Genomic DNA, 24490 nt, shown 5'->3' with positions numbered 1-24490 from the left:
GTTTAGACCAGGCTGGCCCCAAATTCATAGAGCTCAACCTACCTCTGCCCCTTGGGTACTGACTTGGATTACAGGCATGTACTACTATGCTTGACCATTAACAGTCTTTCAGGGACCTCATCTGTACAGAGCCTTAAATCAAAAACATCTGTGTTAAGAAACAGCAAGGTGTTCTTGTGGGACTCCTAACAGTGGGAGTAAGGACTGTCTCTGACTCTTTAACCTGTTTTGGGGACCCTTTGCTTCCTACTGGGTTGCTTCATCCAGCCTTGATATGAGGATATGTGCCTAGACATATTGTAACTTGTTACGTTGTGCTTTGTTGATATTACTGGGAGGTCTGCCCCTTTCTGAAGGGAAATGGAGGAAAAGGAGTGAAGAGGAGTAGCTGTAGGGAGAGAAAAAGGTGTAAGGAGGGGACTGGGAGGCTAGAAGGGGGTAGAAACTACTGTTAGGGGGATGTAATATATGAGATAAAGATTTTAAAAAAGAAGAACCAGCAACTGTAATCTGAGGATTACCTTGACCTGCAGCATGTTTTCTGTATGATAAGTCACATTCAGTTTAAGAGAGCTGGTCTTTCCAGAAAGAGGATCAGAGACACTTGGAGCTGCTGCCCGGGCAGATGGTGAGTTTGCCAGGAGGGTCAGGTCCAGGGTGATGCCTGTGGACTGGTACTGAATGTTACTGGCAGCATATTGAGGAATGGTGTCATAGAAACAGGTAGGCACTCCAGGAGTAGCTGTATGCTGGAACAGTAGGAAGAATTCTTGGTGAGCTTTGACACCACAATTTTGAGACTCTGATTACTGAAGAAGCCAGTTAACACAGAGTAAGTGTCTAAGAACATTGAGGTAGGTTTAATTGTTCCCCACAAAAACTGATAAGCCCTAAGCCCTGGTACTGTACATTTGTCATGTTGGAGATGTCTTTGCAGATGATCAAGTTAATATGAAGTTATTAAGATGGGCTTTAATCCAATATGACTAGTGGGTTTATTAGGAGGAAAAATTCAGACACAGGCAAGCACACTCTCGGGAGAACACCATATAGTCATGAAGGTAGAGATCCTACACAGGCTAAGAAAATGTGACATATTGATAGCAAACCACTAGAATCTAAGTCTGAGTAATAGGACAGATCTTCCTCACACTCCTCAGAAGGAACCAACTCTGTCAACACCCTGATCTCAGACTTCAGAACTCTATGTCTGGAGATAATAAAGTTGGTATTCTCTAAGCCAATGAATTTATAGTACTATAGCAGCCATAGCAAAGGATCCAGATACAGGTACACACAGAGACACACACACACACACACACACATACACACAAACACACACACCTTCTGTAAGAAATGTGTCAAAAATGGGATGGACATGGGAAGTAGGAGAAAACAAGTAACAGGACTGGAGCCTACCACAGAAGGCAGATGCGGAGATTCATAACCAAACCTCCAGCAGAGTGCAAGGAAACATATGATAAAAAGAGGAGTTAATATGACCGGGAGAGGACAGGAGCGCCACAAGGACAAAATATATCACGGCAAGGGGGCCCTCTATGAGACTGTTTTTCCAACCAAGGACCATGAATGGATATAACCTAGAACCCCTGCTCAGATGTAGCCTATATTAGCTCAGTATCCAAGTGGGTTTCCCTAGTAAGGGGAACAGGAACTATTTCTGACATGAACTCAATGACTGGCTACTTTACCTCTTCCTCCCTCACCCCCCGAGGGTGGTCATTTCATTGTGGTCATTACCTCCCAGAGGCAGCCCCGCTGCTTGCAGCTCTCCTCTGATACTGCAGGATCCTCAGGGAAGCAATTAAACTTCTCCAGGTCACTGACTGCAAGAATCCACTCAATGGAGAATTCTTGTCCCAGTTTTAGTCCTGTGAGGTTATTCAGGATCAAGGCCTAGAGAAAGAGAAGACCAGGTGACTCAGAGCTATGGAGATAACACCCATGATGATGGTCAGGAAGTCCAGACCAGGCTCTTTCTCCGATATCACCTCAGAATACTTGGAACTTGCTTGATTCCTGACGTTTTGAGAGCTATTGTGAAAGTATGGAACACGGAACAGTTTAGGAGTGTGGATCACGCCATGGCTGTCATTTGTAGGCTTGTTATCCTTTTGGTATGATGCTTGTTAATGAGACCAATGATGAGAGTAATCAATAGCTCAGTTTTATTGAGCATGCACAGGAGCCATGCACTGTGACAATCCTATTACACCTTGTGTGCACAGATTCTCTAGAGTGACCCAGTGCTGTGAGTCCTATCGTGGTCTCCATGATCCAAGTTTAATAGCGCGCCTAAACCTTACAACAGGGAGACAGTAACCCAGGGCAGTGCCTCGGTGTGCATAGTCTTAGAAGTTCTGTTCCTATCCTGCGCTATATGTGTTTTCTTGTGGAAGATAGCTTACCTAAGAAACAGTGAACTTCTTGGGACTTAAAGGAGTGATCCAATAACTATAATCCTATGTATGAGTTTATCAAGTAAGGTAATCACTCAGTGATAACTAAGTCAAAGTACAGCCTATGTTTTCCGCCACCTACAGTTTATGTGAGAGTATTAACAAAGCTTGTAGGAATAGCAACAAGGAAAAATAACCGCATCTCAAAGGCAGTTCTAACATCAACAAAGGACAAACTGCTAATACCTCAGAACCAGGACAATTTATGGAACCTCAGCTTCACCATTTCATCTGAGACTGTCTTATCTAGTTTTGAATTAGCAGAAAAGAATTTCTCTTAGGACACAAACCTTCTCACTCTTTTTTTTAGAAGGATTCATACTTGCATGCACACAGTTCTCCTATGATATGGTGGTTGTCCCAACAAGAAAATTGTCTCTTTAAGTATCCAAACTCACAAAGACAAGGAAAGGAAAGTGACCAGAGTTCCAGGATGGCGTTCAGCCAGAGTCTTGTGGATAAAATGATCTCTCACCTGTGTTGCAGCGTCGTAGTTGTAGCTTAAAATAGGAATGATATTATTATTATGTGAGACAGTCAAATCAGTCACATTTTTGTCCATCCCCAAGATCCTGATGTCTGTGAACATGATGTCATTGGGATCCACATAGTTATTGTGTATAAGTTTTGCCTGTAAGCGATTCTGGGGAGGACGGAGAAAGTCATTTTAGAGATTGGATATATAGATTCAGCATCTCCTGAAATCCAAGATGTTTCTTTATTCTCTATTTTCTTTTCTAAATTGATCAATGACTGCCCCTAGGGCAGGTGTTGACACAGACACCAGCACTTTCTTCCTTTGGTTAACTGGCTCTTTTCTGATTCTTACTCAGAAAATATGATCCCAACTTACTTTGTTACTTACTTTCAGTAGTTACAAAGCAAAGAAAGAAACCCAAAACCAACTCTTTCTCTCTCTCTCTCCTGTTCTCCTCGCTCTCTATCACTCACACACACACATACACACATGTTCCACAGTAATCTTTTAATTTTTATTTTAGTATTAACAATAAAACCTAAATTTTATGAATGATTAATATATGCCAGACACTATGCTAAGTATCTTGCATATATTATTCTATTTGGATGACTCAGTAAGTTATGAGGGTGGAATCTCCATTTTTTTTCAGATGCAGTTACTAATTCATAGAGAAATTAAATGACTTATTTGAGGAAACAGTTGAAGAGCAGCAAAGCTGAGCTAAACCTAGAACTCTGAGGGAAAGTGACACATTTTGCTAGATACAAAGAATACAGTCCGTACAAACATGCCCCAGTGGTACTTGAAAGGATTTCAGAAGCAATATACTGGAGGAGGTCACTATTTCCAAAACTGGTCCTGGGGTAACTGGATCTACATAGGCAAAAAAGTTGAACTTTGACCTAAATCTGGCATACACAAATTAGTCCGGAACACGTCCTAAACAATACATTAGATATAGATAATAAAACTTCTTTTTATTTTTTTTGAAAACCAAAATGAAACATCAGAGAACTCTAAGACCAGGTAAAGTTCTTAGACGTGACATCAAAAGGCATGATCCAGCAGGGAAAATAATAGTAAGTTAGGCATACCCAAAAAGTCTTTAAGAGGAATAAAAGAGAAGCCTACATATAGAATAAAGTGTTTGCAAATGACATATTTTACGAAGGATAAGTATGACAGGTATTTAAGGAGTATTAAAACTGAGGTGTTCACCAATGCTGAAAACCATCCAATCAGAATATGGACAAAGACAGAATATTATTTCACCCAAATAACATAAAAAGGCAGGTAGACATAGGCAAAATTTTCAACATGATTAGACATTGAGTAAATTGTGAAATAAAGTAAAGTCACAAGAAATGGTCACATAGAATCGATAAAATGAAAAAAAAAAAAAACAATGCCAGCTTCAAAGGCAAGTAAGTATGTAGAGAAACAGCATCACTTACGTATTAGTGGTAAAAACACAAAATAGACAGCCACTCTGGAAAATAGTTCAGATGTTTCTTATGTAATAATAAATGAACTAGACTTAAGCATGAATTTCAGAGAAATGAAAACACATAAACACATTCAGAACACCAAAACCTCAAAAATAACCACACTAAGAAACATGAAATGTATGTTCCTTGAACACAGTACTTACAGATGTAACAGAGAAATCATAGAGAATATACTTCTTCTCAGAGACTGTGCCTGAAAGAGAGGGTACTGTTACTATGGGAAACAACGGGACTGTGGATCAAGTCATCCTTATCTGAATTCTTCTGCATATGCTTCTACTCATCCAAAACCCCATTTTTGTCAGTCTGTAGAACCTTAGTGAACTACGTTCTCTGAAGTCTCATAGCACTCTGCAACTCCACTTGCTGGCATTTAAAATATTTTGCTTTTCCTTCTTCTGACTGTGGGATTGTCCAGGTCAATGTTTATGGCACATTCATCTCTATGTGCTTTCATGTAGTGTAAGCATAAGCATTAAATATTAATAAATTCCAAATTCTCTATGGTACTAAAATATACAACAGTGATAATGGGTTTGGTGCCTTATTGGGAAGCCTATGGTGATGAATTTTCACTAAGAACCACCACTATGGCCAATGGGAACATCTACCTTTAGACACACCATCATCCCAGTACAACTGGCCCTTTGCTTCTCGCTTATAATCCAAGGCAACAACAAGTCCCAAGGGATTCTTCCGGCTGAGGAGAACAATTTCAAGTTTCAGACAATGATGGAAAGGCAGAAACACATGAATTTGCTCCTTGATGAACACACCTCTTATGAATTTGCCCCTTGACGACTCTACCTCTTGATGTCTAGAGATGGATCCTCCAGCTTCTACCCAAGGCACTATATCTACATTTTTGTGGAAATACAGGTTTATAAAGGTAGCAGAGTGTGGAGAAGAGAGAATGTAAGAACCCTGGTGGAGTGAGGTTTTTGAAAACTGGGTTTGTGATCATTTTAACAGGAGTGACAGGCACTCTTGTGAGTGTGCTCCAGATACTGTAATTAATATTAATTCACCTAACACTCACAAAGGTGCTGAAGGATCAGGCCATCATCTTTTCCAATTTATTAATAACAAATGTGAACACCAAGATTCTGTCCACGGTCAGCACAGTAGGATATTGTCAGGCCAGAGTCTGAACTCAAGCTCTCTAGAACCTGAGCCCTGAAAAACAACCTATTTTGACCTTTGCCTCCTACGAAATTCTTCTCATGTATTGGAGAATACACCTTAAGATAATGTCTGTCTGTAGGGAAATTGTTGTGGAGGTTATTTTGACTATTCCTATCATCTCATTTAATCCAAATACCAGAACTACAAAAATGAGAAGAAAAGGTGAGACTATATTGACCCCTCTGAAGACAGTGAAAGAAGGAGAAGATGGCTGACAGAATCTGCATTCCATTTGGCCTATGTACTCTTGGTCTTTGCTTGCCTCCCCCACAAAGCCCACTGAGCACCAGAGTAGTTAGAAGACTCAAGAGCTTACCTGGACTCTGTAGTTGTGTTTGGCTGCTGGGTGGGAAATATGTAGCCACCTCGAAGGTGAAGCCCTATCCTGTCACTTGTTAGTGGCATATCTATAAATTGTTTCCTCCATTCGATGGCCAGGTCCTAAGGAACAAAAAGAAAAAAGACCAGATAAGGGACTGCAGTCAGCAAAGACCCCACAGACCCTCTAGTCAAGTCAACTCACTTTAGAAACAAGAAGATGGGATCTCCAAAGGGAGGTGATTTCCCCAAGGTATATGGGTAGTAGAGAGCAGAGTGGAGACACCACCCTATCTGTCTTGTCTATCTCTCACCATACTGTGTGTTATAGTTATAATTTGCATCTTGGATGTCCCCTACAGTCTTATCTGTTAAAGACCTGGTCCCTAGCTCAATGTTTTTGGGGACTGGTAGAAACATCAAGGGTAGGGGCTAAGCATGAGCTTTTTTTTTTTTTCTTTAAAAAAGAAAAAAAAAAGCACATGAATTATAATAAGACTCCCAAATATATTCAGGGAGTGATCTGGGAAGATCACTTAATTCCTCTCTTCCTACATTTCATCATCTTTTTTTTTAACTTTTATTAATTACACTTTATTCATTTTGTATCCCCCCATAAGCCCCTCCCTCCTCCCCTCCCGGTCCCACCCTCCCCCCCTTTCTGCATGCACAGGAAACAACCTCGGAACCTGCCACAGAGGTCCCTGAAAGCCTCTGCCATGCAGACTGTCAAAGCAGATGCTGAGCCTGATGGCCAACTGTCGGGCAGAGTGAATGGAATTTTATGTAAGAAGTGGGAGATAGTAAGAGCTGGAGAGGACAGGAACTCCACAAGGAGAGCAACAGAACAAGAAAATTTGAACACAGGGAACTTCCCAGAGACTCATACTCCAACCAAGGACTATTCGTGGAGAAAACCTAGAACCCTGACAATGCAGCTACTTCTGATGAGAACTGATAGACTAAGATCAGAAAGAAGGAGAGGAGGACCTCCCCTATCAGTGGACTTGGGGAGGGGCATGCATATAGCATGAGCTTTTAAGTCATTAGAGGTGTGTTATTAGTAGGAACTCTAAGACCCTGGTCTCTCTTTTACTCTGTCAATTTCTAGCCATAATATTTTGTTCCTTCTCACTCTTTCACCAAGGTAGGTTGCCACTGGCCCAAAGCATTAGAACCAAAGGCTAGAACTTCTGAAATTGAAAGCAAATATATAGAGACCCTTTCTCCTTGTAATCTTATTGTCTTGGATATTTGTTATAACAACAGAAAGCTGACTGGCGTGCTGTGATGTCAACACTGAGCTTGAATTCTCTGCTTTCACAGACAACACTTAATGAAATGATGAGTCCTAATTTTCATCACAGCAATCAGACTGAGATGATTGACATGGAGACATTCTGTAAACCTACTGCAGGTATTAGAAATGGCTTCTGCTATGGCGTGGCTGTTAGTGTCCCTTTAAGTTCATAAGTTGGAACCTAAGACTCTATGTGATAGTTATATTAAGAAATGATTCCTCTGGACATGTGTTTGAGTTATGACACCTCAGTGGAAAGATACCATTGATAACGTTTACAAGACCTTGATCTTGGACTTTATAGCCCCCAAGAACTGCAGACAATAAAATTTTATTATTTATAAATTATGCAGTGTGAAGTTTTGTTTTTTTTATTATATCATCCTGAATGGACTAAGGTGCCTCAACACATTACCCATAATCAACTGACTGTAAAGTCTTGTGTTATCCTACAATGGAACTGTCCTCTGCTGGAAGCCACTTCACTTACTGTTTCATAGTCATACCAGATGGCATCTGGGATATAGGCTTTCACTTGCTCTTTGCCCTAAGGAAATAAAGTCAGTAAGCAGTATTAGCACACACACACCTCTTTATAGTTTGGAGATTACCTCCATATCATTGCCCATGGCTGTCTGAATAATCCTAAGAGCCATTTGAGATGATCCTGTTATATCAGTGAAAAGACATGAACCCAGAAAGGCCAAACAGTTAATTCAAAGTCAATAGTATCTAAAGTCACTTGTTGATTAGATGTAACTGAGACACCACCAGCTCAAAAAGCCTTTGTTATCTTTTTTCTTTATTGTTATATTGGCAATATCTTATAACAAGATAATCAGTATAATAACAATCCTTCCCCTACACCATACTCATCATCCTTGCTGACAGTCATACCTTCCTGTACTCCACTTTCCCTCCTTACTCCTTTGCACACCTATTCTGTCTTCCCAACCCAGTCCCTCTGGATGAGAAGATATGCAGATGGTCAACACACATGTACACAATCTTGTGCACGCCAAATATTCAAAGCCCATGTCAGTGCATGGCCGCATTCCTAAGGACATAGTCTTTAAAGATAACTTTACAACATAGAAACTGTTTTAGTTGATGCAGCATTGGAACCAAAAATTCTTATTTTCAAAACATTTATGATTGCTATCATTTATATTTAGACTTAGAGTACAATCATATATATTCAGCATCTAGATTATTCGGCTCTAAAGCTATGAGGAAAACTGTAACATCCCATTCCGTTTTTCAAGTTATAAACTTACCTCATATAACACAGGTGTGATGAGGAGTCCAGGCCCCCATAAGAACTGCTCATGCACATCCCATGTGGCTGGGTCCTGATAAAACCTATAAAACACAGATAACACTCACAGTGAAGTGAGCACAATCCCCAAAGGCAGACAGCAACATGTCACAGGACTTAATGGACCTTGTTTCCCATGCAAGGTAAGGGGAAATTGTGATCTGAAGGGGAGGCCTTGGTCTAGAAACTCACTCATGTACCAGGGGTCTTGCTACTGTCTCCCCCAGTGTGTGAGCACGGTAAAAGAGGGTGTAGAGATAGGGCAGTAAAGTATAGCGGATGTTCAAATAATGTCTCGAGGAATTCAGCAGCAGAGAGGTAGGCCCAAAGGCAGCAGGGTCCTGGTCCTAGAAGGAAATGAAAGCGATTAGTGGATATTTCTTTCTATTGTGACACAAAGTTTTCCCAGATGAACACAGTCATGTTTTCTAGTTTGGAGAAAGATGAGATATTTTCAGAACACAATTGATTCCTTTGTTTTATGGCTAAAGAAAATATCAAAGATTACATGACTTCTGCAATGTGGATATGCAAGAGTTAGTTTTCACTAGTCACAGTCATCTGAGTGCAGACGACAGCAGTCCTGGGTGACAACAGGGGTTTCAGTGGGCATAAAGGGCCAAAGGGAATCGACTTTCTTCACAGATACTCTGATATTTTTTAATTGAATAGTTTTTTTTTTATTTTTAGGTACATTTTATTAACTCTGTAGCCCCGATGTATCCTGTTCCCTCATTGCCTCCCAATCCCACCCTCCCTCCCTCATCTCCTCCCTGCTCCTTTCCAAGTCCACTTATTGAGGAAAACCTCCTCCCCTTCCATGTGACCCTGTTTTATCAGGTATCTTCAGGACTGGCTGTAAAGTCTTCCTCTGTGGCCTAGCAGGAGTGCTCCTCCCTTGGGGGGTGGGAAAGTCAAAGAGCCTGCCATTGAGTTCCTGTCAGAAATAGTCCTTGTTCCCTTTACTGTGGGAAACCAATTGGTTACTGAGCTACCATGGTCTTCTTCTGAGCAAAGGTTCTAGGTTATATCCATACATGGTCCTTGGCGGAGTGTCAGTCTCAGAAAAGACCCCTGTGCCCAGATATATTTGGTCCTTGTGGAGCTCCTATCCTTTCCACATCACACAACTCCCCTTCTTTCATATGATTCCCTGTACTCTGCCAAAGGTTTGGTTATGAGTCTTAGTATCTGCTTTGAAACACTGCTAGGTAGAGTCTTTCAGATGTCTTCTGTGGTAGACTCCTGTCATACATTCAATGCACATCCCATTTGTCTTTCTAAGTGAGGATTGATCATCTTACCCTGTGTCTATTTTCTTGTTTATCTTCTTTAGATGTATAGATTTCATTATGCTTATCATATCTTGTACGTCTATATAAGCGAGTATATACCATGATTGTCTTTCTCCTTCTGGGATACTTCACTCAGAATGATCTTTTCTAGAGCCCACTATTTGCCTGCAAATCTCATGATTTCCTCCTTTTTGATTGCTGAGTGGTATTCCACTGTGTAAAAATGCCACAATTTCTGTATCCATTCCTCCATTGATGAACATCTGGGTTGTTTCCAGGTTCTGGCTATTACAAATAAAGCTGCTACAAACATGGTTGAACAAATGTCCTTTTTGTGTACTTGAGCAAATTTTGGGTATATACCTAGCAGTGGTATAGCTGGGTCTTGAGGAAGCACTATTCCTAACTGTCTGAGAAAGTGCCAGATTGATTTTCATAGTGGTTGTACAAGTTTACATTCCCATCAGCAGTGGAGGAGGGTTCCCCTTTCTCCACAACCTCTCCAGCATGTGTTGTCACTTGAGTTTTTGATCTTGGCCATTCTGATAGGTGTAAGGTGAAATCTCAGGGTCGTTTTGATTTGCATTTCCCTGATGGCTAATGAGGTTGAGCATTTCTTTAAGTGTTTCTCTGCCATTCGATGTCCCTCTATCGAGAATTCTCTGTTTAGCTCTGTTCCCCATATATATAACTTATATTAAGATAAAAATTTGATCTCCTAGTGTCCCATCTTCTATGATTGCAAGCAGTATAGATATTGTTGTTGGTGCTGGTAGTACTCGGTCCTAACTTAGTTTGTTTTGAAACAGGTCTTCTTATGGAGAATAGGCTGCCCTAAAACTTATGGCAACCCGCACACCTGTGTCTGTTGAGTGCTGGGATTCACAGGCATGTGCCACCATGCCCTACTAACAGTACAGAAGATGTGCCAAAAGTTCTCACACCATTGTAGATGAGCTTTTGACCCCAACTCAAAATATCAATATCCAGCCTTCCCACACTTTCATCCTTATGCTTTGCCTTTTGGACACATCACTTAAGATTTATCTACTCCTATGAAGCAAGGGGTTTTCTATAAGTTCTCTTTGAAAGCAAGTAGATATTATCCAAGAATGGGCTACCTCTTCTCTTGAAGGAACTCACCTCGTACTGAGGACCATTGTGATTCCTGGACAGTGGGTAAAATGCTCCAAGTTGCATCCACCTGCTGCAGAGCTCCTCTGTGACATTGTTTCTATAGCCACAGATGTTGGCCCCCACCTGGAGAATTAGCAGGCATGCAAACACATGATTACTTGAAAGGCAAAATCATGTGCTGTGTTCTCAGGTAGAGACAGAACGTGAATTCTTACTTAAAATATCCCAGCCAAATGAGGGAAACGTGGGGATGCTCATTATAGGATACAGTAGGCAAACTACCTAGACAGGGTGCCTGCTGTCGTCACCCCTGACCTCGTTCTTATGCATACACTGATGCTTTCCTGGCAGGATGTTTTTCTTATTCTTATCCATTTGATTCATTGTAATTCTTTCCTACCTATAGAATCTATATGAGGAATAAAATAGCGCTAACATTTGTATCGTTATCTCTTCAGAACCATCTTACAGTTCACAGAAAGATTGATCTTGTCAAAGCATAGACAATGAGACATGTTCCATAGTTTTTCAAACACCTTACAGAATGGTAATAGAAAAAGTAACAGAGGACAAAGGTTGAAAATGAGACTTACCATAGGGATGCCAAACAGGTTAAACTCAAGGATGCTGGGGATGGACCATCTGAGATCATCCCAGGTGGCTGAATTGTTTCCCAGCCAATGAGCAGCAAACTTGCCAGACCCAGCAAATGTAGAACGTGATAAGATGAAGTTCCTACTGGAAGAGAAGACAGTCCCCAGGGCCCTGAAAGAAATTCAGCCAGTTGTGTGTGAGGCAATCTGTGACTGTCTAGAACTCAGCTTATGCCAAAAGCAGCAATAGGAATCGCAACAAAATGAAAAACAACACAACTAAAATATCAAAAACTAGATTTGTAAAATAATTTGCCATTTTTTAAAAGTTTCTTCTTACTTCTGTGTAAGGCTTACCATCTTGTATAAAATAATATAGATCCGTTTGAGCCTCCAAAGGAATTTCTCTCAGCACCTGTACTCCTGATTACAGTTTTTATGAACTGTACATCTTGTTGGGCCTGATTTTGGTCTGGCTCTTTTGGAGGACATTATTATGTCACACTCCACAGTGAGTTAGATTCTGGCCCCATCTAGGGCAACAGGGTGTTTTGTTTTGTTTCTTGTGTCTTTTCATCCAGGTGTTGCTCCCTGATATATAATCCTGCTTAGCAGTACCCTGGCTCAGGTACAGGTTCTATCTTTATGTGAACTACAAGACAGTTTGCCCTCATTACCTTTATTGCATCATGAATCATCATTAAGAGGAAGACTGTGTTCCGCTTACACAAAATGAAACTGAAACAGGATAGGACCTGCAGCTTCGTGGTTATAGCTGATAAATGGCCTTTATGCAGCAGAGTAAAAAACATGCATCTTAGGAAGAAGATTATTCAGAGGTGCTTTTATTTCTCTTCCTCCCTTGTCTGTGTCTGGCCGATTTATGATCATTGTTCATGAGCTCTGGGGAAATCTGCCACTTTTCATGCCAAAGAGATATAAATTTCACACAGCTTAGCCTACTGGCTGTTGTCCCCAAACTGTTCTTCTAATTCAGATTGAGCTATGCCTTTAGCAGATTCTCTGGTTCTGATGTGTTGACCTCACTGAATGATATGTTTATCAGAGCAGAGAGGGAGTGGTGAGAGCATCGTTGCCGTTCCCTAATTGTACAGATGTAGAGCAAACTCGTGGTTCACCAGGTTTATTTTCCAAGAAAGACAGAAAAAAGAGAGGACGGGGGGATAAAGGAGGAAGAGAGAAAAAGGGGAAAGGAGTGCCAAAGAAAGGAGAAAGGTAGGAGAGACAGAGAAAAATTGAGGGAACGAGAAGAGGCAGAGATCAGAAAAGAGAAGAAATGTGATCAGAAACTGCTGTTCTTCTTGGAATTTCCTTTTACTAAAGTACAAACATGGGCATTTTCTAGACAAGGATTCTTTCTCTCCTAGTCAGCGCAGTGTAGCAGAAGGTCATGACAGTGCTGAAAAACAGACAGTCTGTGTCTTTGATCTAGCAGTTCCCATCACATACGTGTCTTTCTCAAGCCAGGCCTTTACTCCACCAGCATATGTTCAACATACTGTTCTGTTAGCTATAGATGCAGGGTTTCCACAAAGGAGCTTACAATCCAGCAAGAAGAAAATTAGCAACTCAAATTAAGAAAGAGTGATTTTCATGTTACAAAATAATAGCAAAAATAATTTTGTTTGTTGAAATATGAAAAAACATAGCATGTAGAATAGTAATGAAGTTTTCCAGAAATGACAGCCTAGGTACATTTCATACTTAGAGATTGGACAAGGCCAGGAAAGCTGTCTTGTGTGGGAATATTAGCTTGTGAAATATATGGAAGAATAAATAGCATTTAGATCTGGAAGAAACACGCATTATCTGAGCATAAAGTATGAAAAATGTCAAAGATGTGAGAAATTTACGTTATGAAGTCTTTCACAGTCTTTTCTAGGGAGTAATCTTTTCTCATAGAAAAGAATGTAATGTAAAAAATACTGAATAAATAAATGAGAAAACTCAAAAAGACCACTTTTACAGCAGTGTAAATAGTTCTTTTTAAACTTCAACATCACTTCAGTACATGTTGAAGTGTTGGCAAAAGACTGTTTTCATTCCTAAGGTACAGATTGAGGCTCAAGATGCTGAACTTTTTATCTTTCCTGGAGCTACTGATGTGGCTTGCCCTTGAATCATACATACTTTGAATTTGGTAGAGAAGAGATGCTTTGCAGATAGTTTAAAGTCAGAGAGCTAAGTAACGAGTGGTCATTAATGAGAAAAATAATGAGGAATTTAATTAAAAGGTAATTGTGGAAAAAAAAAAACAAGAAAAAGTAGAAACAAAAATGTTTAAAGGCTGATTCTAAATTTTCAGAAAAAGATTTAAAGATGACATGAAGGTTATCATTTCAGAGGTTTGGAAGTAACATTGGCATTGCTGCTAACCAAGACATGGAATGTACAGCCATTAGTCAGAGTGTGGTAGTCAGTCTGACAACCTGAGCAGCAGAGCTCAAACTGTGAGCCACTGAGAAGAGAGAAAACACTTACGGGGCACACACACACACACACACACACACACACATATACATACATATATGTGTGCATATATATGTATGTATGTATATATGTGTATGTGTGTGTGTGTATGTGTACTATATATGTTATAAACATACATATATAATATATATTACATGGGTGTGTCTGTCTGTGTCTGTCTCTCTTTCTCGTGTGTGTGTGTATGTGTACTCGAAGAGAATTGAAAAGTTGAAAAAACAGGACAAAGAAGTAAAGAAATAAGGGAGAAGGATAAGATTTAGCATATTGTCAGGTCAAAGTAAGGTACCCAGTTAAACTTGAATTCCAAAATAAAGAAATGATTTTAGCATAAGTATAGTATGTTCTATGAAAACTTAGCTTAGCACATTGTATTTTGTTTGTTTGATTGTTTGTTGAACTGTATCTTGACCTTCACACATTCAGTTAAAGGACTATGGCTATTTTACAGTTGGGGTCTCCGCCAACTCATTATATTTTATTGCCAAGAATATCATTAAAATGACAATGCGCCTTAGCCATAAACCAATCAAAATTAAACTTACACAGAAAACCAAACTTTGTGCATCTTATGTACTGCTCTGTGCCAGTTTCTGTGTTTTTTCTGTATCCTTATAATCACAAAAATATCTGATCAACGTATTTATGCAAGAGAACCCCATCTACTCATTACCTCCCACATTCCACCTCCCACCTTCCCAAATCCAGAACCAGGTAGACAACCAAAGCCTTACACGTCTGTGGCTCTTGCCATGGTGTAGCCATATAGGCTGTGGATGTCATAGTGCAGGCCTGAGTAAAACTCTGTGTCCATGCAGAGGGTTCGTGCCAACAGAGAGCCATCCAGGACGCCTAGAGAAAATACTCATTAGTGGTCCAATTCTCCATCAAACAACAAAATAGACAGTTAATCCTTTTCCTCCTCATTGTTGTACCTTCACCAATCCCCACTTGACAAAACCCTTTCCACATTTTAGATGTTGCTCTTTACTGCATCTACATCAGGACTATGTTGAACCAGTCACTGATTCCCTGGAGCGCATCAAGGATGGTGGTAAGTGCACACATCTGAGAAACCTGCTCAAGGCACCAGGCAATTGATCTGAGAATAAATATGAAGCAGCTACTGTCTATTTGCATATATTTAACCTAAGAGAACTGCATGTACACTGTTGAAGGATGATTAATGTGGATAGTAGCATATTCACTTTTATATCACAGTATTTAAGAAAAGTAAGAGTCACGGGACATTGGATAGTTTCATGAAAAAGAACTCAAATCCCAACTCTGATAATACAATTGTAGTTTTTATTAATTAATTAATTAATTTATTTATTTATTTGCTATTTGACATGAACTCAGTGGCCAACTTTTTGATCACCTCCCCTTCGGGGGTGCAGCCTTGCCAGGCCACAGAGAAAAATTATGCATCCAGCGGTGACGAGACCTGATAAGCTAGGGTCTCATAGAAGGGGAGAAGGTCCTCCCCTATCAGGGGACTAGGGAAAAGGCATAGGAGGAGAAGAGGGAGGGAGAGTGGGACTGGGAGGAGACAAGGGAAGGGGATGTAGTGGGGATAAAAAGTTAATAAATTGTAATAAATAAATATATCAATTAAATTAAATTTAAAAAATAAAAGCTAAAATGTTCTATATTTTGTAAACTTATTTTTTTCTCTCTTCTCTATGCATAAATGCCTGATGTATGCATGATGTTTGTGTGTATGATGTAAGTCTTGCCCCTGTGTAGGTCTTTAGTAAGAGGCAGAACTCCAGGAAGAAATGTGACAAGGAAGAAATTAAGGTTAAAACTTCCCCACCAGCCACGTAGAACAAAGATTTGGAGCAGGAAACTTAAGTGGAGCATAAGCGGTAAGGAAAGGTATATGTATTTCTTGCAGCTTGTAAGATTCACAACTATGTTAATTGTGAGCAGAACACTAAATAGATAGTCACAACTGTATCACTGCCATACTAACGTGTTATGTGGCCATAAAATCGTAAGAAGTGGCTCAGTTAGGGAATGTGGCTGGTCCCATGCGAATAGACAAATGGCTGTTAGGATGGATTGAAGTGTGTCAGAGCAAGCAGACAGTGATGCAGAAGAGTTTCGTGTAGAAAAACAAAAGCGGAAGTCTTAGACCAAGAATAAGATTAAGAGATTAAGAAACAAAAAATAATTTGATCTAGAATGACAATAAGAGTAGGAGACACGGACCGAGTAGAGAAGAATGAACTTACTACTGAGCAACTTCCTGGTAAGCATGGAAAAGACTTGGCAAAAGTTTAAATGGTTTAAACTAAAAAGCAGCAGCAGCTCAACAACAACAAACGCTCCTTCAGTGACCAAAGGGGAGCTGAGAAACAACTAAACCTTAACTTCAAGGTATATAAAGGACAGGAAAACAGAAAAAAGTTGTTAGAGACTGTTCAGATGCCCATCCACTAAGTAGTACTCTAGAAGTTGAAGGGCTTGTTTGTGAAGATGAACGTCTCTAGAAGAGTTGATGAGAGCCTAATGAGGTAAGATTCCATCAAAGAAATATGAGCAATGTAAGTAAGAAACTTACTCCATCTAATCAAATCCTCTTTACCTTCTCCCTCTTCACCCATGAAGCTGGAACCAAAGGCTTTTTGTCATGGGAGAAGCAGACAGTGCAAGAGACAAGAACTTTGATCCTCAGCTTGGATTCCAGCCACCCATACATCACTACAGTATGATCTGGGCGCAGTACACATTTTCAGAGTCAGTCCACTGAGACCATGGGGTTTCCTTCATGCCATAGTCTATTCTATGCTGTCTATCAGTGATGGTTGATCTTCATTGTCAACTGGATTTAGGTCAGGTCCAGCTGCATTCAGGGTAGTATGGCTACACACTTAACTGGATTTAGAATCCAAGATTTAGGAGACACACAGGGTTTGTGAGGATGCTTCTGGGAGCTTTAACTGAGGAGTGCAGACCTGAAAGTGGATGATACCATCCCATTGCCTGGGAGCTGGATGAGTCCCAGTGTTCATCTCTCTCTGCCTTCCTGCAATGAGCAGCTGCCACAATAACCTGTGTTCCTCTCATCTGTGAGCTGGAATCAATCCTTCCTTCCTGAAACTGGTTTGGCCAGGAATTTGTCACAGAAATGAGAGCTAACTAACATACTACCTCATTCCCATGCAAACACACACATTTTTTTCAAGAGACAGAAAAACTACTCCTGACTTGAAATAGGACCAATAAATAAGACATTAAAAGAACAATTGATGTTTTATCTATATTACTAATGAGAAAAGAGAGAAGAAGAAAGGAAGGAAAATTACAGATTTGCTTTGATTCAAAAAAGTCTTATTATGAAGTATTGTGAAATTATCAAAAGGTTTAAAGCAAAAAAAGCTAAGCCATATTAATGACAATCTCCATTAAATGTGGAACCATTTGGTGCTTTAAACAATGGCTAATAAAAAAAGGATGGAAGGAAGAAGGGTGAAGGAGGAAGGGACAAATGAAAAGAGGGAGGGAGAATGAAAGAATATGAATTATAGATAGTAGTTTGTTCCTTAGAGTGTTTGAAATTTCTTACATAACCCAAAACACAATTTCCTGAGAGCTTTGATGCACTGAGTTGGAAAAACAAACCAAAGCTCTTGTGTGGAAGGGCCGTGGAGCGAGAAGCAAGGCAGGCCTCGGATTAACACGTACCCACATGTTGCCCTCTGCAGTAAAAGGCAATCAGAGGCCGGAGGGGTACCACTAAATTGTAGTGAAAGAGTAGTTCAGACGTCTGTGGATTCTTTTTATGAGGGAGCTAATTGCTCCAGACCAGGCTGAGTGGAACTGAAGTTACTTAAATGTGTCTGGTTTCTGCATCGCAAGCCATGAGGAAAACTTACTGGGAGTGAAAGGAGGAAAATTCAAGTTGTTTGACTCGCACTTGTGATTGAGGCCTTGGAGAAGTGTAGCCAGTTCGTCCATCTCCTTCAGAGACAAAAAACACAAGATGGAAAATGTGTTGATATAAAATTAGCTAAACAGAAAGTGCTTATAACTAAAATCCAGGATATTTGGGTATCCGCTTGGCTGCCTTCAGGATTTTAAACAACCTCTGCAGCTTTCCTTGGCTTCTGTCTCATTTTTATAAAAATAAGTAATTTGGATTAAATTGTATCAAAGTTATAGTATGGTTCCAAATGACACTGAACATGTTTTAACTCTTATACAATTATTTAGTCTACTAATTAAGATAATTAATTTCAAAGGCTGACCTTTGCCTTATACACTGTGACGATTTTATTGCTGATATTACTGCTTCAATGTATTCTAAAAACTAAGGACCAGGTAATATTTTTTCTTCATTTTTCTCTGTCTTATATTCTACAGGGTAACAGAAAAGAATATAACTGAAGTCTAATACAATTTTCAAAAGTAAATTAAAAATAAAATAATGCCTAATGTTGCCAATAACGATCTGAAGTTTTCGAAGAAAACCCCCCAATTTTCTACAATAAAAAATCACAAAGCCACATTAAGTTATTTTGAATGATTAAATCTTTATGAACTAATGCTATAATAAGGCAATCATCATTTTTAATAAAGCTATATTTTAAGTTGAAATTGAGTTAATAAAGAAAAATAGGATTCTTTTAAAAAAAAAAAAAAGGAGGACTTTATAAAAATGAAGCAATCAGTTGGTAGCAAATGTAGAGTAAGAGCATGGTTTTAGAAGCCTAATTTCCCATTCATATACTTGGCATGGAGTAAAGAATCATATCTGCCAGAATGTCAATCAAACAACCACGGATCAGGCTCATCATCCATATGAAATTTTGGCATGTCCACTTCCAGTGGGTTTTTGAAAATGAAATGACAACTTACAATCCACACACCATCAAACTCGAGACGGCTGTGAAATTCATTGAGCTGCTGGGTCCACCATGGAATAGAGGCTGGATTGGTAAAGTCAGGAAAGACTGACTGTCCTGGATAACCCTGCAGAACAAAAAGCAAGCTGATGGCAGTATGGTGATGGTTCAGTTGGTCAATGATTAGTCACTGCTATTTTTTTTTTTTTTTTTTACCAGAAGCCTCATATTGCTTATTATTTAGCTTTTCAATTTGCCAGCAAACTCCAAACAATCCATAAAATACATGCAAGGATCCAAAGGAAGGAAGGCCAACTGGTTAGATGAAACTCTGCCATACATCCTTTTTTATTTAAAAATGTAAACGTGTAGTATGCAAGGCCAATTAGAAGAAGCAAGATAATGTTTTCTGTATACGCCTAAGCAGCTGCACCCATGAAATCCCAACAATATTGTAACCTAAACAAGATATGAACAGTGCAAACAGCAATTGGCACACAAATGTGGTTAAAAGAAAATTCACAAGGCCCCACTAGTAGATGAATAGTTATGACAATCAATGGTTGCTGAGAAAGGAAGAATCAGCCTTCTTTTGTGATGACCGCCCCTGATAAAGTTATCCAATCCCAAGTGGTCAGCCCTAAACATACATGCATAAGAAAACCAATGAATCAACTCAGCATGTTGTATAATCTTATATAAATGCCCATGTAAAAATAATAATTAAAGAGTTAGAGGTCATGAATTTAAGGAGTAAGGGAGGACATGGGAGGACATCAAAGTTTGAAGAAGGAGGTGGGGAATAGTGTAGATACAGTCACTCATAAAAACTATCAAAAAATAAATTTTAAAAATTAAAATTCTGGAACGTCCAAGTGTTAATATTTCAAAAGGATGGCTAAGTATGTTTAAAGTATTATTAATTTAAGATCATATAAACCTTTTTTGAGTCTGTTATAAATAATATGTTGAATTTGGCATATAAACAATATTTTGTAAATACCTGAATAAAGTTACTCTTACTCCTACCAAAAGTTTGTAATGATTTCTCTTTATGTTTTCTACATCTATCAAGCAGTAATCCACTGACAGGGGAGGTCCTCCTCCCCTTCCATCTGACCCTAGCTTATCAGGTCTCACCAGGACTGGCTGCAATGTCCTCCTCTGTGGCCTAGCTAGGCTGTTTCTCCCATGGGGGATGGGGAGGTCAAAGACCTAGCCACAGAGTTTATGCCAGAGACACTCCCTGTTCCCCTTACTAGGTCACCCATTTGTATACTGAGCTGCCATGGGCTTCGTCCAAGCAGGGGTTCTAGGTTATTTACATGCATGATCCTTGGTTGGAAAATCAGTCTCAGTCAAGCCCCTGTGCCCAGATATATTTGGCCCTTGTGGTGCTCCTGTCCTCTCCAGGTATTACTAACTCCCTCTTCTTTCATATGATTCCCTGCACTCTGCACAAAGTTTGGCCATGAGTCTCAGCATCTGCTTTGATACACTGCTAGGTAGAGTCTTTCAGAGGCCCTCTATGGTAGGCTCCTGTCCTGCTTCTTGTTTTCTCCTACTTCCAATGTCCATCCCATTTGTCTTTCTAAGTAAGGATTGACCATCTTGCCCTGGGTCCTCCTTCTTGTTTAGCTTCTTTAGGTGTACCGATTGTAGTATTTCTTTAAGTGTTTCTCTGCCATTCAATATTCCTCTGTTGAGACTTCTCTGTTTATCTCTGTACCCATTTTTTAATTGTATTACTTGGTTTGTTGATGTTTAACTTCTTAAGTTCTTTATATATTCTGAATATTAGCTCTCTGTCAGATGTAGGGTTGATGCAGATCCTTCTCCAATCCATAGGCTGTCATTTTATTCAGAAGATAGTGTCCTTTGCTTTACAGAAGCTTTTCAGTTTCATGAGGTCCCATTTATTGATTGTTGCTCTTAGAGCCTGTGCTGTTGGTTTTCTGTTCAGGAAGTTGTCTCCTGTGCCAATGAGGTCAAGGCCCTTCCTCACTTTTTCTTCTAACAGATTTAGTGTGTCTGGTTTACAGAGTACAGAAAACCTTATGGAAGAAGAGGAAGATAGAAAGACCTGGAGGGGACAGAAATCCCACAAGGAGACCAACAGAGCCAAAACACCTGGGCCCAGGGGTCTACAGAGATTGATACATCAACCAAGGACCGTGCACGGAGAGGACCTAGACCCCTGTTAAGAGGAAGCACATAGGCTGCTCAGTTTCCAAGTGGGTTCCCTAGTAAGGGGGGGCAGGGGCTGTCTCTGACATGAGCTCAGTGGCCTGCTTTTTGATCACCTTCCACTTGGGAAAGCAGCCTTGCTAGCCCACAGAGGAAGATGCAGCCAGCCCTGATGAGACCTGATATGCTAAGGTCAGATAGAAGGGGAGTAGAAAATTCCCTATCAGTGGACTAAGGAAGGGGCATAGGGGGAGAAGAGGGAGGGTTGGGGGGAATGGGAGGAGACAAGGAAGGGGGATACAAAGTTAATAAATTGTAATAAATAAATTATTTAAAAACATGAAAAAAACAAGTCTGTTTTCTATAATCATGTATATTTATTTTGTTTGGGGATCCAACAGTTTTAATGACAGCCATTACAGAATTCAAACAATTCTTACTACAGAAGATAAAAGTTTAAAATTCCCTCTTAAAATACTTTGGGCTTTGGTTCGGTTTTAGTCATGGGTACCAAATAATAAGTAGAGGTAGTTTTCACATTCCTGGGAAGAAGTTTTTGTGCAACAGAATCCCCAACAGCATTCTAAGCTGAGACGAGGAGAAGCTAACTCCATACTAACACAATATAGTTGCAGCAACCTTCATCTTGTCTCTACGACTATTACCTCTGCCAGTGTCTTAAAACAAATAATTCTTATTCTTTGATCAAGGGAAGCAGTAATCTAGTTCATTATAAAAAATTCCTTAGTGTAGCCTATCCAAACACCCGACCCTACTAAAATGACTAACCCAATGGGGATAATTTTTAAATAACCACATTTTTATTTGACTACAGCCTCTGTTTTTTGCTAATATATAAAAATGAGTATATCTGGTGGTTTAAAGACTCATATCCATAAAATAAACAGTGAAAGCAGAGGCTTGGTTTAGTGGAATTACTTTGCATATCTTCAAAGAAAATTAAAAACAATGAAAAGGGAAAGTAATTAAAGTGAACAAACTCAGTGAGGAAAGCTAAGTGAACTTAGTGAAGGGCAGGTCATTTACAACACCCAAAGATAGTTTTGCAAAGTAAACAACCCAGAAACTGCAAATGCTATGCAATGGCATAAATTTCAGAGATTAAGTTCCAATTTTTATAAATTCCACACAATTCAATCATCTAAGTTAACCTTATGTGCGACTGGAATAGAAAGCTGGTTACACAGTTCATCTGAAAGTACATAGTCTTACAAGTAAGTGCTGCCCTGAAAATAGTTCCTTGGTAGTTTATCCAATACCAGACGTTGATAATGTGGAGTCAAGCCTGGGCTTCAGTCGTGTGTAAAATAAAAAATGTATTAATTGAACTAGGCTCTGCATTCATCATGAGCATCTTGCTATAAGTGCTGAAGTTGAATTTTATATCTCAGGAGAGAGAAATTGAGAGGCAGTCAGTTTTAAAGTGATTTTCTACTAGTGGCATATTCCTTCTCTATTATCTGAAATATTAGTGAGTCTAGGATTAGATTTTATATCCCTTAGCATATTAATAACTTTATTATCATATGTATTAGTGTAAAATAGAATAAAACAACTAAAGCCTTAAAAAGTAGCACTATTGTGAGTTGCCTTTCGCCTACCTTCACATGAAAGTACAACCACTGCCCAAACTATTATTTATTCTGAATTTCTTGAGAAATTACCTCCCCAACAGCGAAGCCACTGGAGCTCATGATCCATACTCTGTTCTTGCTTCCATTTGCATAGGTCTGGTAGTTAGGGTCCTTGAAGATGCCAGGGTTCTAATAAATAAGAATGCCATAAATTATTTCTCTGCTAAGTATCTTTTGCAACTTAAAAGCAAAAATAAGACACCAAGCAAAGTGTTTGAACATACCAGAATAATTACATATTTCTGTCCATTGTTATGTAGGTCCTTAGCAAAATCTGAGAGCTGGGGGTAAGCCTGTTCATCAATAGTGAAATCCTTCCCTCCAGCCATGTAGTCTATGTCCGAGTATTGTACATCCTGAAAGATAGTTCTGGGCAGTTAGATATTTCCTATCACCTTGTTGATTGGAAAGATTTCAACTCTGATTCTTAAAAATTAAAAGAGAAACCACACAGGTTCATAGTCCCAGGATTTTCCAAGCTTGTCTGGCTCCTAGAAATGAATACACTCTTTTTAAAAGATGCATCTGCTCTCAAACTGTGTCCCCATCCTGATAGAAGGATGTCAGGAAGTATTCCAAGGAATTTAAAATAGGAAGTACACCTTGCTTATCCTTATAATTTTAGAACATGGGAACTGGGCAAGTACTCACTAAATGTATACTTGAATGAACATGTGAGAGAATTTATAACCATAGAGACTTTGGATCTCAAACATCAAGTCAAAATATATGTTTATGGGCTGTATCTGAACAGGAGTTTTAGTTCCTCTTCACACATGGTCCTTAGTTGATTCATCAGTCTCTGCAGGGCCTTCTGGGCCCAGTTTTTTGTTTGTTTGGTTGGTTGGTTGGTTGGTTGGTTAGTTGGTTTTTGTTTGTTTTGTTTTTGTTTTGTTTTTTGGTTTGTTTGTTTGTTTGTTTGTTTTGTTTTTTGGCTCTATTGGTCTCATTGTGGAGCTCCTGTACCCTCCAGGTCTTTCTATCTCCTCCTTCTTTTGTAAGATCCCCTACACTCTCCCCAAAGTGGGTTCCCTAGGAAGGGCCTACAGTTTGATCATCTCCCCATGGGAGGCACAGCCTTGCCAGCCCACAGAGAAAGACAATGCAGCCAGCCTTGATAAGACCTGATAAGCTAGGGTCAGAGAGAAGGGGAGGAGGACCTACCTATCAGTGGACTAGAAGAGGGGAATAAGGGGAGAAGAGGGAGGAGGGTGGGACTGGGAGGAGACAAGGAAGGGGGCTACAGCTGAGATACAAAGTGAATAAACTGTAATAAATAATAAATAAAATGAGAAAAGGAAAGAAAAAATATGTTTATAAGAAAAAAAGGGGTATTTAGCTCTATTAAACACTGGGCAGAGTACAGGGAATCTTATGAAAGAAGGGGGAGATGGCAAGACCTGGAGAGGACAGGAGCTTCACAAGGAGAGCAACAGAACCAAAAAATCTGGGCCCAGGGTCTTTTCTGAGACTGATACTCCAGCCAAGGACCATTCATGGAGATAACTTAGAACCTCTGCACAGATATAACCCATGGCAATTCAGTGTCCAAGTGGGTTCCATAGTAATGGGAACAGGGACTATCTCTGACATGAACTGATTGGCCTGCTCTTTGATCACTTCCCCCTGAGTGGGGAGCAGCCTTACCAGGCCACAGAGGAAGAAAATGCAG

The 24490-nt window shown here is 39.7% G+C and overlaps 1 protein-coding gene across 1 annotated transcript in view; it reads right to left on the bottom strand.

Annotated features, from left to right (window-relative positions):
• Mgam2 (maltase-glucoamylase 2 (putative)) overlaps nt 1–24490 on the bottom strand; it is an 83739-nt gene that overhangs the window by 30004 nt on the left and 29245 nt on the right. The window contains 16 exon segments of the mRNA XM_055602130.1: nt 522–749; nt 1762–1917; nt 2956–3123; nt 4613–4662; nt 5081–5169; nt 5971–6095; nt 7763–7819; nt 8550–8634; nt 8783–8937; nt 11029–11145; nt 11616–11787; nt 14858–14975; nt 18008–18092; nt 18990–19103; nt 22849–22947; nt 23043–23174. Coding sequence (XP_055458105.1) covers nt 522–749; nt 1762–1917; nt 2956–3123; nt 4613–4662; nt 5081–5169; nt 5971–6095; nt 7763–7819; nt 8550–8634; nt 8783–8937; nt 11029–11145; nt 11616–11787; nt 14858–14975; nt 18008–18092; nt 18990–19103; nt 22849–22947; nt 23043–23174 — 1950 coding nt within the window.

Source organism: Psammomys obesus, unplaced genomic scaffold, assembly GCF_907164565.1.
Source record: "Psammomys obesus unplaced genomic scaffold, mPsaObe1.curated_primary_1811, whole genome shotgun sequence".
In the NCBI taxonomy this organism is placed as follows: Eukaryota; Metazoa; Chordata; class Mammalia; order Rodentia; family Muridae; genus Psammomys; species Psammomys obesus.
This window is presented reverse-complemented; position numbering and strand designations above follow the sequence as displayed.